General features: G+C 51.5%; 1 protein-coding gene across 11 annotated transcripts in view; it reads right to left on the bottom strand.

Moving 5' to 3' along the window:
- Positions 1 to 12,812, bottom strand: part of Cabin1 (calcineurin binding protein 1) — a 144,936-nt gene that overhangs the window by 1,479 nt on the left and 130,645 nt on the right. For all 11 annotated transcript variants that reach the window (XM_058571780.1, XM_058571775.1, XM_058571785.1 and 8 more), the window contains 5 exons: positions 12,571 to 12,667; positions 11,332 to 12,012; positions 9,545 to 9,619; positions 5,244 to 5,526; positions 809 to 973 (listed from right to left, as the gene is read on the bottom strand). In XM_058571780.1, coding sequence (XP_058427763.1) covers positions 809 to 973; positions 5,244 to 5,526; positions 9,545 to 9,619; positions 11,332 to 12,012; positions 12,571 to 12,667 — 1,301 coding nt within the window. The remainder of the gene's footprint in view (positions 1 to 808; positions 974 to 5,243; positions 5,527 to 9,544; positions 9,620 to 11,331; positions 12,013 to 12,570; positions 12,668 to 12,812) is intronic.

Here is a 12,812-nt window from a genome sequence, read left to right as displayed (position 1 = left end):
CCTATTGATGTCCATACCTCAGGGAAGACACTGAGGCCCAGAGACAGTCAATAGCCAGGTGTGGTCACTGAGTCAGCCCTAGTACATCCACTTTCCCTTACACTCCAGGGAGAGTGAGGGGTTGTATTTTCCTGGATACCAGAAGCCGCAGCAGTTGCAGGCTGCAGCTCTAGAGCCTGGCAGCCTCCAGGGAGTTGCGTGAGCTGGGAGAAGCACAGCAGGCCTGGCAGAGCTCCACATTCCTCTGCAGTCCCATGGCTTTAAAAGGAGTGGGGCTTACTCAAAGCCTAAGCCTGGTCACTGCAGGCTGGCGCCAGGTCTTACTGTCCTGAGTGGTCTGTGGGAGGCTCAGCAGGGGGAGTTCCCGAGGGGCCTGAATGGGTAGGGTGGCTGGTGGGAACATGCAGGACAGAGGTTGGGATTAGGCTGTCTCAGTGGGGATGCCTCAGTGATCAAGCCAAGTTCTTCCCTATACATTTCTATTCTTCTCTTGTCCTGTCTGGGCTTTGCAGTGGGCTGATGGCTAAGAGGCCCAATCAAAATGTCTGTCCTTGTTGGAACTCCTCTGTGAAGCCAGGGGCAGAATGAAAGAGGCTCTAGGGCCCTGACAATGGTCCATATCAGATTCCAGCTTAGGTTCCTCCTTTGCTCCCCTACCCTCTCCTGCCTTTCTTTCCCACCTCATCTCAACTGACCTTCCCCAGGCCTGCCTTCAGGCTTGGTGCCTCTGTAGAGAAGCCTTCCCTGGCTGCCAGTTGTGAAGCAGCCTTGTGGGAACCAATGCCCAGCTGTTCCCAGCTGGCCTTACCTTGGCTGCAGGTGGGCTCAGCACCTATCTGGGGGGTAGCCTCTGTTGTCCAGCAGTGTGGCTCTACTGGGGGACCTGTGGGGGCCGTCTTCACCTGTTGACTGCGTCGTGGCTCCTGAAGTGGGAAGCCAGTGCTCTCTGCCACTCCTGCCAGCTCTTCTCCCTCTGTGGGGACATAGGCCAGATGCAGGTGACATACTCATAATACCTCCCAGGGCAGAGCCTCTTTTGTGGGCCCTGTGAGCCTGGGCTGTGCTCTCAGACACCCAGAAGAGAAATGTGTCCAAAGTGGGGAGCTTGGGCTAAAGCAGCTCTTTATTTCCACAGGAGCAGACTGGGGACCCTCAGGAACTCTTCTGGGACAATCTAGGTTGGTACTTTCAGGAAACCTCTCAGCCCCCAAGTGGACATTAGGAGTTGTTTCCTACTTGGACTGGAAGTATATCAGACACACTAGGGGCCAAAATGAAGGCTGTATGGCCCCTGGACCTGGGTAAAACACCACTATGGTTACATCATGGGATGGGGGTCTTCTCTCTCCTCTGGCTCACAGGAATGACGCTGAGAACTAAAGTCAGGATTAGAATCACAACTACCCAACTAAGACCAAAGAGGACAGAGAACACACTGGCACTGTGCCCTCATGCTGAGCCAGACCACTCCTTCCCTGGCACAATGCAGGGATGAGGAATTGGCTTCAGTTGTGCCAAGGACCAGATGGGCCCCAGGGGCTATTGCAGTGCCTGTGGCCGACAGCCAGGCCATTACTCAGCATCAGTGCTGCAGATGCCCAGGCCTCCCCAGACCCTGTTTCTAGTCTCTTCTCTGTCTTCTAAGTCATTCTCTTCTTCCTGCTTCCTCAGAGCTAGAATCTCTCAGCATGCTGATACTGTCCCATTGCCTGCCCTTTAGGCTCTTTTTACTAGGAATGCCAGCCACTTTTTCCATCAGGGGAAGCAGGCTCCCCTCCTTGGCCAGGCATGTGTGATAACTCCTGAGACAAAGATAGACCAGGCTGCAGGCAGAGGCCTAAGGGCCATTAAGCTTCCCTGGTCTCCACTGAGCTGCTTAAGGGCAGGGTCTGTGAGGAGGCTTTATCTTAAGCCTGGCTCTGGGGAGCCACTCCCTTTCTTGGTCTCACCACCTGGCAATCCATACTCATAGATAGCCCAACACAATGGTTTCAGAAGGCCACTCTAGTAATTCCTAGTCATCACCCCCAACTATTGGAGACAGGACACACACCACTAAACTAAGCTGATTTTCCCTTGGCCCTGGGATCTAAGGTCATGCCCTTTTGTAGGGTTAATGGCCTGCCCTTGCTCTGGCCGGATTTTTCCCTTCTGTAGCTATTCCCTCAGTAGTGTGTATGTAGGGAGCTGTTCAGGTTAGGGAGGCTAGAAACTTTTTTTTTTCCTTCTTCTTCTTTCTTGGTGTTGGGAATTGAACTCAGAGGTGCTTTACCACTGAGCCATATCCCTAGCCCTTTTTATTTTTAATTTTGAGACGAGTCTCTTCCTTAAATTTCTTAGGGCTTTGCTAAATTGCTGAGGCTAGCCTAAGAGTCTCCTGCCTCAGGACTAGATTCTCCTGCCCAGCCCTCTCAAGTGGCTGGGATTATAGGCATATACCACTATGCCCAGCAAGCCTGGCTTTCTTGGTAATATAAATCTATAGACTGGCTGCAATGAGGTGGGTCAAGCACACTCTGAACAGGCCTGGGGCCCACGGCTTCTCAGCCCTAGTAGCAGCCTCATTGATTATCCATCTTTCTCAGGCCTGCCTTTTCAGGGTGCCACCAAGAAGAGAAGGTATACCCCTGTGTGGAGTCCAGCAGAGACTTGGACACACAGTGAGGTGTTCCCTAGATCAGGTGGTCTCCTCCCCTCACCAGAGCCATCTGGGCAACCCAGGGGTGGGACCTACTAAGGGAACAGCCTGCAGAGAAGAGCTGTCTGGAGCTTCCCCAGCCTTGGGTTCTTGTCTGGGGAGCAGGTGTTCAGGCAGAGATTCTATGCAATCAGGACATTTCTCCTGTTTACCAGGACAGATACACAGATTGGCACCAGGTCTAGCTGTCTCCAAGGCTCATATTCTGGGAGACCATGGGCCTGGCTCAGACTTTCCTTGGCCTCTCAGGGCCTGCATGAGGCCAGCACTCTCACTACCCTCAATACTACTTGCATTTCCACTCTGCTTTACTCTTCCCACCCTAGAAGACACAATGGCTTTGGAGAAAAGGATCCTCTGGGGAGTCTGTTTTACACAAAACTAGGACCTGGCCTAGGGTGGGTGGACATCCAGCAAACAAGGAGATAGACACACTGGAAGAAGCTGCACAGTGATAGGCAGTGCCTGGGACTCCCTTAAGAGACACAGGGACCTTGAGCCCTGGCCAAACTTGAGGGGTACATCTGCTGCATGGAGCCAGTTTGGGCAGTCTGGCCTGGCAGGTGGGTGAGCTTACTGGGGCCTGGGGATGTTGTGTACAGCTACAGCAGGCAGGACAAACTAGGGTTCTCTCAGGGTTGGTTGGCCATTTGATGACCTCAGTGGATACTGGCTGGAAATCTTAGTTCCTCCCCTGTGGGCCTTTCAATAGATAGCTAGTATTCCCCATGTCATGATGAACCAATGATCCAATAGTTTGTGAAAAAGCCAGATGGCCACACACCAAACCTGGTACAGTGAGGAAAGAGTTCCTTGGGAAGGGAACCAGGAAGCCCTAGAGCGGCTGCCTTCATTCCTTCTTGGCATTGCCTGCCCCACCCTCAAGTAGGTGAAAACCTGCAATTCACACCCTATTCTCTAACTGTTGTATCTAAGGAAGACTATCAAGTGCACATTCTTCAGTCTGGAGAGTCAATCCTTTTCTACTTCCTTCCCCAAAACTAGATTAAATGACTTTTTGTCAGAATGAAAATCTTGAATATGTGCCCACGTAGGCCTGGCAGAGGGTCCTTCTAATGGCCCAGGTATCCAGCTTGCTCCCTAGCTTTCTGGGTTGGTGTTAGGGCCAGGCTGGGACAGGTAAATACCATCAAGCCCACATCTCTAGAGCAGAGAAAGTTCTCAGAAGGAAGGAGCTGGCTCCCAGCAGGGTCTAAATTTCCAGACATAACAGGGTTATGTGGCAATATGGCTGTAATGGGGGGGGTGGCTACCTGTAAAAGCTCCCAGTGACTACAGAATGTGCAGGACTAAAGCCAAAGCCAGGGTGATGGCATAAGATTGGGAGTCCATGCTAAATGAGTGCTGAGCCCTGGGGGAGCAAACTTGAAAACACATTAACCCAGGACACTGACCCAGGTTTCATGCAAGAGAACCAAGACAGTGGTTACAGAGGAGACTTGACAGTTGCAGTCCCTGAGGCAGTCATCCCTGTCTCTCCACTGGCTATCCCTCATGCTCAAGGAGAAGATAGCTGGATTGTTACTGGATGGACAGGTAAGCCTTCAGGGATGGCTCCAGATGTGGGTAGGTGGGAGCCTGGCTGTAGACCAGTGCAGGGTCTCAGGCAAGAGCACAGGCTGGGAGAAGCATGGGGGTGGAGCTTGAAATACAGGGCCAAGGAGACACATCCATCCCTGAATGTGCTCTGGGGACACAGGCAACTCACCAGACTGGTCTTGGCTAGGGACCCACCAGCTGGGGAGGTTAACTGGTCAGGGAATATCCCTGTCCTGTTATGGGTCTTCAGAGCCTGGCTGGGGCTGTTCAGGTAGAATCATAGCCACTAAGCCAGAAGCATGCCTGCACCAGTGAAAGAGATAGTGCTTTGCTTAGTCCCTTCCTCCTTATGGCCTGTGTGGTGCTGCCTCAATGACCCTTTCTCCCAGAAAAGCTCCTGGCCCAGACTTGTCTAGTCTGTTAGGTGGCCCTGAAAGACAGGCTGCCTTTCCAGGGGATTTCTTATCCTGGATGGCTTCCTTCTGTCTTGTCCATGGGGGTGTGATGGCACCTGAGCAGATCTAGTGCGGGAACAATGGAGGCCAAGTACTGGTGGCCCTGCAGTGTGTCAGAGTCAGGAGCCCTCCTGATACCCATGGGAGGCCTGGTCTGTGTTCTTCCCCTTCCTACCTGATCAAGCCATCTTTCTTATTTATTGAAAGGCTTTATTGGGGGGAGTGGAGAGAAAACCATTATGGCAGCAAACATCAAATGATGGTGCTTGCCCCTACTCTCATCACTACCCCTTTACAGATGGCATGTAGGGTTAGGTTGAGATTGGTATGTGCAGGATGTACCGATTGGCACCACTGATGCTGCCATACACTGACGAGCAGACCAGCAATCCCTGCTCTCCTGTGGGATCACACAGGCTGGAGGATACCCTTGCCTTCCCCCTTTGCCCATGCTTTCTATTCAGGGAGCAGAAGCTGCTGTTGACTAATGGTAGGGGCCCCATACACCAGTTTACCAGGATGGGACTCACCTGGGCCCAGAGAAGCCACATTGGGGGTGGCTTCGGGCCTGTGTGGTTGGGGGGGCCCAGGGTCCTTGGCTGAATCTGGAGTAGAGGCTGATACTGAGGCAGGGCAGCTGATGACAGTTGTGGCAGCAGCCAGTGCAGGGCGAGGTTTGGTGTGGATGTCGTTGGGTCGCTGGAGCACATCAGCTGGCATAGGGTCAGGTGTTGTGGTGCTTACCACTGTAGGAAAGAAGTTCTCTCGGCTGTCCTTAGGGTGCTTGGGGGTGGTAGGCATGTCCCCTGAGGTCTGTGAGGACAGAGGAGAGGTAAGGCAGGCCAGCTGGTCAGCCCTGGGCCCACACTGTCCTCCCTCACATCAACCCAGTGCAGTCCCATAGGACAGTTTGTCTGGATCTGGAATGCCAACATGACCCTTTGGCATCTAAGCCCCATCCTGCTGCCAACAAGATCCATAGGCACCCTTCCAGAAAAATGCTAATGTCAGCATATAGCTGGGAACTGTGCACCCCTCTTGGAGATGTCTAAGCCCTGCTGGTGGGGACTCGGTGAAGATCTCCAGCTGACCTCCCCCTACACTCCAGGGTGCCGGTCTGGAAAATCATATCCAGCTGTGACCCAAGGCATAGGGTATAGGCCTAATCTGGGAACTTTAGGAATGCACGGTCAGTCTTGGACAAGGACTCCTAGGGACACTAGTGGTTCCAAGAGAATACTACAAGAATCTACACCCTGAGCTTGGGATTGCAACTGGCTGCAAGCCCCAGCCTAATGCTGTCCCAAATAGGCCCTTTGCCTACAGCCTGGTCTTGCAATGCACCTGCCACAGGTCTTTGGTTCTCTTAGGGGCCTCCAAAAGTCTTCCTTCACACAGCTCCCTCTGTCATGAGACCCTTTTTGGAGCTACACAGGGCATACCCACTCCTCCCAACCACGATCGATCCCCCTCCTGGGCTGCATAAATGTGAAGTCCATAGTGCCTGACAGTGTGCTTCAAAGTGAGATTAGGTAGGGTAACTCAAGGTGGTAGCCTCTCACAGCAAAGCACCTGGACCCCCACCCCCTACCCCAGCACCAGGCCCACTGTACTGTATGAGCTGCCCACACTGGGGCAGTAGGACCCTCCACCCTGCAAATTGGGAGAGTCAAAGGCTAAAGGGTGGGCATCTCATTGGGAAGCTGGCTTCTACTGATAATCCTGCCTCTTCTGATGAAGTTTTGCTTGAATTGTTCCATCATTCTGAGATCCATATGATGGGGGACAGGCCCTGGAAATTCTGCCATGTAGTGGGTGCCTGGGATAAGCCCCAGGCTGGTGTTAAGGGCAGCAAGTTTGGTGGGAGGATGGGGCAGGACAGCCCTGGCTCTCAGGGTGCCCAGAGTGGTAGAGTTAGGAGCACCCCAAGTTGCAATGCGAGCAGACTTGAGCGGGAGGATAAGTGCTATGTCCCTATTCTCACTCAGGAGTAGGTCTCAGCCACAGGCAACTGCATCTAGCTTTTTACAATGTCCCGAGCACCCTCCAGGCGTGCATAGAGCTGCCACAGCAATTGGGACATGTTGAGGGGCAGAAGCATTGACTCTGAGGGCCATGGCTTTCTTCTCCTTGGTTCTGGTCAGAAGTGGGCCCAGGATGGCTGTGATCATCCTAACTGATGGCTCTGAAGTATGGGGTTGGTGGAGGGTACTGCCAGATCCTGTGGGAAAGGAGGTAAAGGTTGGGTGGCTTTGAAGAAGACCCTGAGATAATACCCTGCCTTCCATAACACCAGGAGAGGATGACTTGGCTGAGATGAACATGAGGCAATAGGAGAAGACAAGGGAACCTAACCAGAGGGCTTAAGGGGAGTGTTCTAGGTGGCTTCTTCTAGGAGAAGGGGGCAAAACACAAAGGTTCCAGAAGAGTGAGAGATGGGAGGCAGGAAATGGCCTCTGGAGGGAGATGAAGACCAGAGCAGAATAGCCCTCAGCAGTGATGCTCCAGGCCTGAGGCAAGAGTTGTAGGCCAGACTTGTGGTGAGAGGGCTTCGGGTAATACCAGGGGCATCCCATTCCACTGGGGTCTAGGAAATGGGTGACAGGTGGAACATTGATGGGGAGGACCTCAAGACCACTAGATTGGCTCTCCTCTACACTGGGTTACACTAGTGCCTGAACTGACATTGCCCAGAAGTAGGCAATCTAAAAGTTAAAGATCCCAGTGCCCTAGTTCTGGCCACTCCCAGAAATTTTTTGAGGTCCTTGAAATAAGGAAACCTCTGTCCACATCTCTCAGGGGCCCCGATATGAGCATGCCCAAGTAGCTACTGGTCCTCTAATATATGAGACTCTGCCCTGCCCTTGTCCCCCCCCACCCCCCCAGTACCAGGGATTGAATCCTGACTGTTGAACATGATAGCTGCCCTTGGATCTTGCCAGCTAGGTTCCAATGAAGAGAAAAGTATATGAATATTTCCTGTGTGAGTCTATCCTTTAAGCTGGATGTGTAATCCCAGCTACTCAGGAGGTTGAGGCAGGAGAATCACAAGTTCAAGGTCAATCTGCCCAATTTAGCAAGACCCCATCACAAGATAAAGTAACGTTTAAAAATGGTTGAGGGTGTAGTTCAGTGGTAGAGAGCTTACCTAGCATGCACAAGGCCCTGGGTTCAATTCCCAATATTGAAAAAACAAAACAGTCCTCCTCTTTTGTTTGTGGTCACTGTCTGCATGTTCACTTGCCCCACTTGGGTCAGTAGAGGCGACAAGAGGGGTTTCTAGGAGGGCTTAGGCCTGAGCCCTGCACAAGGGCCTCAGCAGTTATTTCTGCCCCATGGAGAAGGGAGGCTATGGTGGGGGTTAAGAGGCCATGGCCAACTGTGCTGTGCCCTTTGGCAATAATAAAGTGGTAAGGACTACAGGCAGGTTGGGGGCATATCTTGCCAAGGACTCTGGCTCTCAGGAGACAGGGCTCACCTATGACCCCCAGAGAGTCCCCTGCTTGGTCCATAGCCTGCTTGGTATAAGGGAACTCACCAGGGCTTTCTAAGACCTAGAACTTTGGCAGGAGTTATGGCCAGATGCTCCATTTTCCACAGGGAGGAAGCCCATCTGGACCCCCAGGGTGGCCACCAGTCAGTTGCTGGGGCTGTTGGGACTAGATGGCTTAGGGGCCACCAGAGTAAACAAAGGCTATACCTATTCAAATGATGAGCCTCTGTGTTTTTTTTCTGGTGGTGCTGAAGATTGACTCAGGGGCACTTAACCACTGAGCCATATCCCAGCCCTCTTAATTTTAAATTTTGAGACAGGATCTCCCTAAATTGCTTAGGGCCTTGCTAAATTTCTAAAGCTGACCTTGAACGTTCGAACCTGTTCCTCAAAAATGGCTCTAGTCCCTGGGTCCCCATATCTGGTAGGTCCCCATTCTTGCTATTTGGCTCCTAGAACACTATCTTTCTTGGATACCACTCTTTCTTGTCCCAAGACTCCTCCCTGTGTTTGTGGTCCTGTCAAGGTGCTTGGCCCTGCCCGTACCCTCTGGTCCATACTGATGATTACAGACTCACCAATACCAGGGTTCCTCACATATAGTGTTCTTGCCTGGATTGATCCTCTAAGCTGGGGCAGGGTGAGGGCACTCTTGACTTTATGCCTTCATGGCCTTTTCCTTCAAAGAATTTCAGATTCAATAAAACCCTAGTCTCCACTCTGGCTGGGGCTCTCCCAGGCACTTCCCAGGAGGGGCTTTAACTCCACTTCCACCCCTGCCATTTCTACCTTACCAGTTAAGCTTCTACCATCTCTTGGACCCACCTATCCTCATCTGGCCTCTGCACCAGCTCTATCCCTCTCCATCCATCAATCACTCCCCTGCCTGATAAACACCAGTATTCCTACCCATTCTCTGAGAACTTGTCTCCACTTTTTTGTTTCTACTACATACCCTCATTTGGTGGGTCCCTAGGCCCCCAGCTACTTTGCTCCTAATTGGCCTGCTTCTAACGCTACTTGGTCCTCTACAAATGGAAGGACCACTCTGGGTGAGGTCAAATGGCTTGAAGTCATTCTCTCTGTTTCTGGAAAAGGAGCCAAGACAAGGGGAGGGACCCATCAGGTTATGTATTCACATATGCCAGGGATCTGGGCCCTATCAAGGGCATCCCACTTTGGGGTAATACTCCACCAGCTAGAGATTCATTCACTTCCTGCTTATTTTCCCACAGCCCACTATGACCATAAGAACCATCCTCAGGGCCTACCTACTTCTTGACTTATAGCCCTGGGCCTTGGTGTGGGGCCGGCCCTACATGATGAGGCTGGGCTTACCTGTCTCTGGGCAGCAGCCCCAAGGTGGACTTGACAGAACTTCACAGCTTGCTCCAGTGCAGCCTCCTCATCTACCTAAGCAAGGAGATGCCCAAGGTCAGAGGGCTTAGTGGTGCTTGAATTCCTCCCAGCCTTGACCTTTAGGTAGCACAGACCAGCCTTTTTTTTTTTTTTTTGGTGGGGGGGAGACCTCACTCCTGTGAAGGGCCCTCTTCACTGCTGACCACACCCAGACTCCCTCAGTGATGACTGTGGGCAGGTGCTCTTGTCTTCCAGGTGGAAGGGCAGGTCAAGGTCCCAATGGTCCTAGGTACTGATGCCAGTGCTGGACCCAGCCACTATTCTGGCTACACAAAGTTAATTTCTGTGGTGAGTAATATTCATTCTCAAAGGCTAAGGCTGGCAGAAGGATTCAGATCCCAACCAAACCTTCAAATTTGGCTGAGGCCATTTACTTCTAGATGGCTTCTGGGCTAAAGTCTGCCTCTTGAGGAGGCAGGATAGAGGACTGTGACTCAACTGGGAGGGGCCTTGTGAAAACCCAGGTCTGGATGGTGGGCAGATGATGGTAATGGTCCTGGGCTGTGCCAAGTATGTCTGGAGACCAAGAAACCAAGCAATGAGGAGGTTAGTATGGGACTAGGGAGATGTGGGGGTCACTCTGGACAATCAGCAGGCTGAACTTGCTTGCAGGAGATGTCTATACATTGCCAAGCAAGGGCAGGAGAGTGAGCAAGCCAGGGCAAGGGACCAGGCAGGCTCCCTAGCAAGGAAACCAGCAGTACTTTTACTGTCTTCTGAGTAATTAGCAACAAAAACAAATGGAAGTTAACATTGGTGGCTGGTGAGGTGAAGGCAGGCCATCTTAAAGAATGTCCTGGAAATTGATAGAATTTGGGGAAAAAAATTGTTAATCAGGGATTTGGTCAACCCATTTGAACTTGTCACTGAAGTTCTGGGTATTCTTTCTATGGGAATAATTTCAATTTGAAAAAAATATGTGCTTAAAAATGAAATCATGTTATTTGCAGAAAAATGGATGGAACTTGAAAACATTAAGAGAAATAAGTCAAACTCAGAAGATCAAGGGTCATATGTTTTCTCTCACATGTGGAAGCTAGAGAGGACAAAGGAAAAGAGATGTTGGGGGAATCTCATAAGAAATGAAGGTAGATCAGTAGAATAGAGGAAAGGAATTGAGAGAGGGAGGTAGGAAGGAAAAGGGAGGATATTGGGGAGTGATACTGGCCAAATTATATTGTTATACTGTGTGCATGCACAAATATATAACACAACAAATCCCATCATTATGTACAACCACAATGTACCAATGAAGTATGGGGAAAAAAAAAGAAAAGAAAAAAAAGGCAAAAAGAGAAGGATGACACTTTCTTTGGTCACATTCAGGGTACTTCAGCCACCCTTAGATGGTACCCACAGAAGTCTCAAAGGAACTGCCTCATAGTGATGGGACCAGGTGTTTGATCTCTGAGTATTGGATTTGCAATGTGGTTTCATTTTACTTTAAGACTGAATTCAGACATTTTAAAGCTCATTATTTTTCTGACTCTAAATGTATTGCCTTATCATTGTAGAAAGACTCAAAAACAAAATAAAACCAAATAAATCATACTAAAGGAAAAAAAAGCACATAGTTGGATGGGGTGAACAAGATACCTAATACCCACCCCAGAGGCAGGACCTGGTACATCTAGACCCCCAGGAATAAGCCTCCTGGAGGACAGAAGGCCAAGGGCAGGTTGGGGTGTGTGGATAGGCCCACCCACCTGCTTGATGAGCATGTAGGTCTCTGACATGATCCTTTCAATGCGGCCCAAGTCATAAGCCACACCCTTCTGGCCCTGCTGCCACACACGGTAGGCATCCAGCAAGAGTGTCTTGCCAGACTCAGTATCCTCCAGAAGTTTCCTCTTGCGGCTGGGCCGTGGGGGTGGCTCCTCAGGATGGCTGACCCCCCTGGCCCCTGTGGCAGTGGTTGGGGAAGAGTTGGTAGTGGAGACTGGTGGGGCTGGTGTGAATGGAGAGGGCTGCTGGCGGGCACTGATGCTCAGTTCCTCCAGGGACAGCTCAGTGGGCCTGCTCTCAGGGCCCCGGTCCCTTGGGGGGCGACCCGGCAGCACAGCTGGTGTCCGCTCCAAGTCTGGGCGATGAATAACAGCCTCACCCGTGTCCATAGGCTCAGTAGGCCCTCCTCTGGAACTCTCCTTGTCCTTCTGTTCCTTGCCCTGGTCTGCACTGTCTCCTGCATCCATGGCCATGGACCGGTGGTTGAGTGGGCCAATTTTACACCCTGGCTCGGGACCTGGTCCTGAGCCCTCAGCCAAAAGGGGCTTCTTGGAGTGGGGGATGCTCTCCTGGCCATCTTCAGGACTGGCCTTGTGTGAGACATCGGTGGTCATCCTGGCTCCAGTGAGGCTACAGGCCTTGGGCCCTGGGCGTTCTGACTCCTACAAGGAAACCAAAAATAAAACATTGGTAACTTGTACCTTTTGACATCCTCTCCCACCCAAAGTCACTCCTGTCAACCTTAGACTGCCCTATGACACTCCCAGGTAGCCAGATCAATGGAACTATTTATTTGCTACTCCTGAGTAACAAGCCTGGCTCTAGCTGGGATGGCACTGCCTAGTCTTCTTGTCCCTTTGTGATGGGAGACACAGGGTGTTTTATAGGAAGGGACCTGCCTAGGGTCACCAAATGTGCTTGTTGCACAGCCAAGTCTCTCTAACCACTGGTACATGAGGCCAGGGTTTCTGGTGGCAAGGACACTTTCAGACCCAGATACCATCAAGCCCAGTCTAGCCTTACTAGGCACTGGTTCTGAAGAGACAGTCCTGGCTCAGTTTCCAGCAGCCTCACCTGTTAAGTGGGTCACTTAAACTCCTGGGCCTTGGTTCTTTCATCTGCAAAATGGGAGCAGTACTCTACCTGCTTGGAGGGTGAAGAGGGAGGGTGTACACACATAGTTCACTGGTGGTGGAGGAGAAGGGTAATGGGCAACATACCTCTGTGAGCTCACTCAGTGTATCCTCCAGCACCTTCACAGTGAGAATGAAGGCCCGCTGTGCCAGAACCTGGCGGTCTGCATCTCGTAGATACTTCCTATGGTGACACAGGGTGATTAGAAAGGATGGGGGCATGTCAGATACCACACAGTGCTGCTAGGTAGTAGCCCAGTGTCTAGTTCCTGCCCCAAGAATGTTTGTTTCTGTGTCCCACTTACTGAGGTCTGCTCCCCCAAGTTTCA

This window comes from Marmota monax, unplaced genomic scaffold, assembly GCF_021218885.2.
Source record: "Marmota monax isolate L192 unplaced genomic scaffold, Marmota_monax_Labrador192_F-V1.1 WCK01_AAM20220418_F8-fsc00157, whole genome shotgun sequence".
NCBI classification, from domain to species: domain Eukaryota; kingdom Metazoa; phylum Chordata; class Mammalia; order Rodentia; family Sciuridae; genus Marmota; species Marmota monax.
The sequence above is the reverse complement of the archived record's forward strand: the minus strand, read 5'-3'. Positions and strand labels throughout refer to the sequence as shown.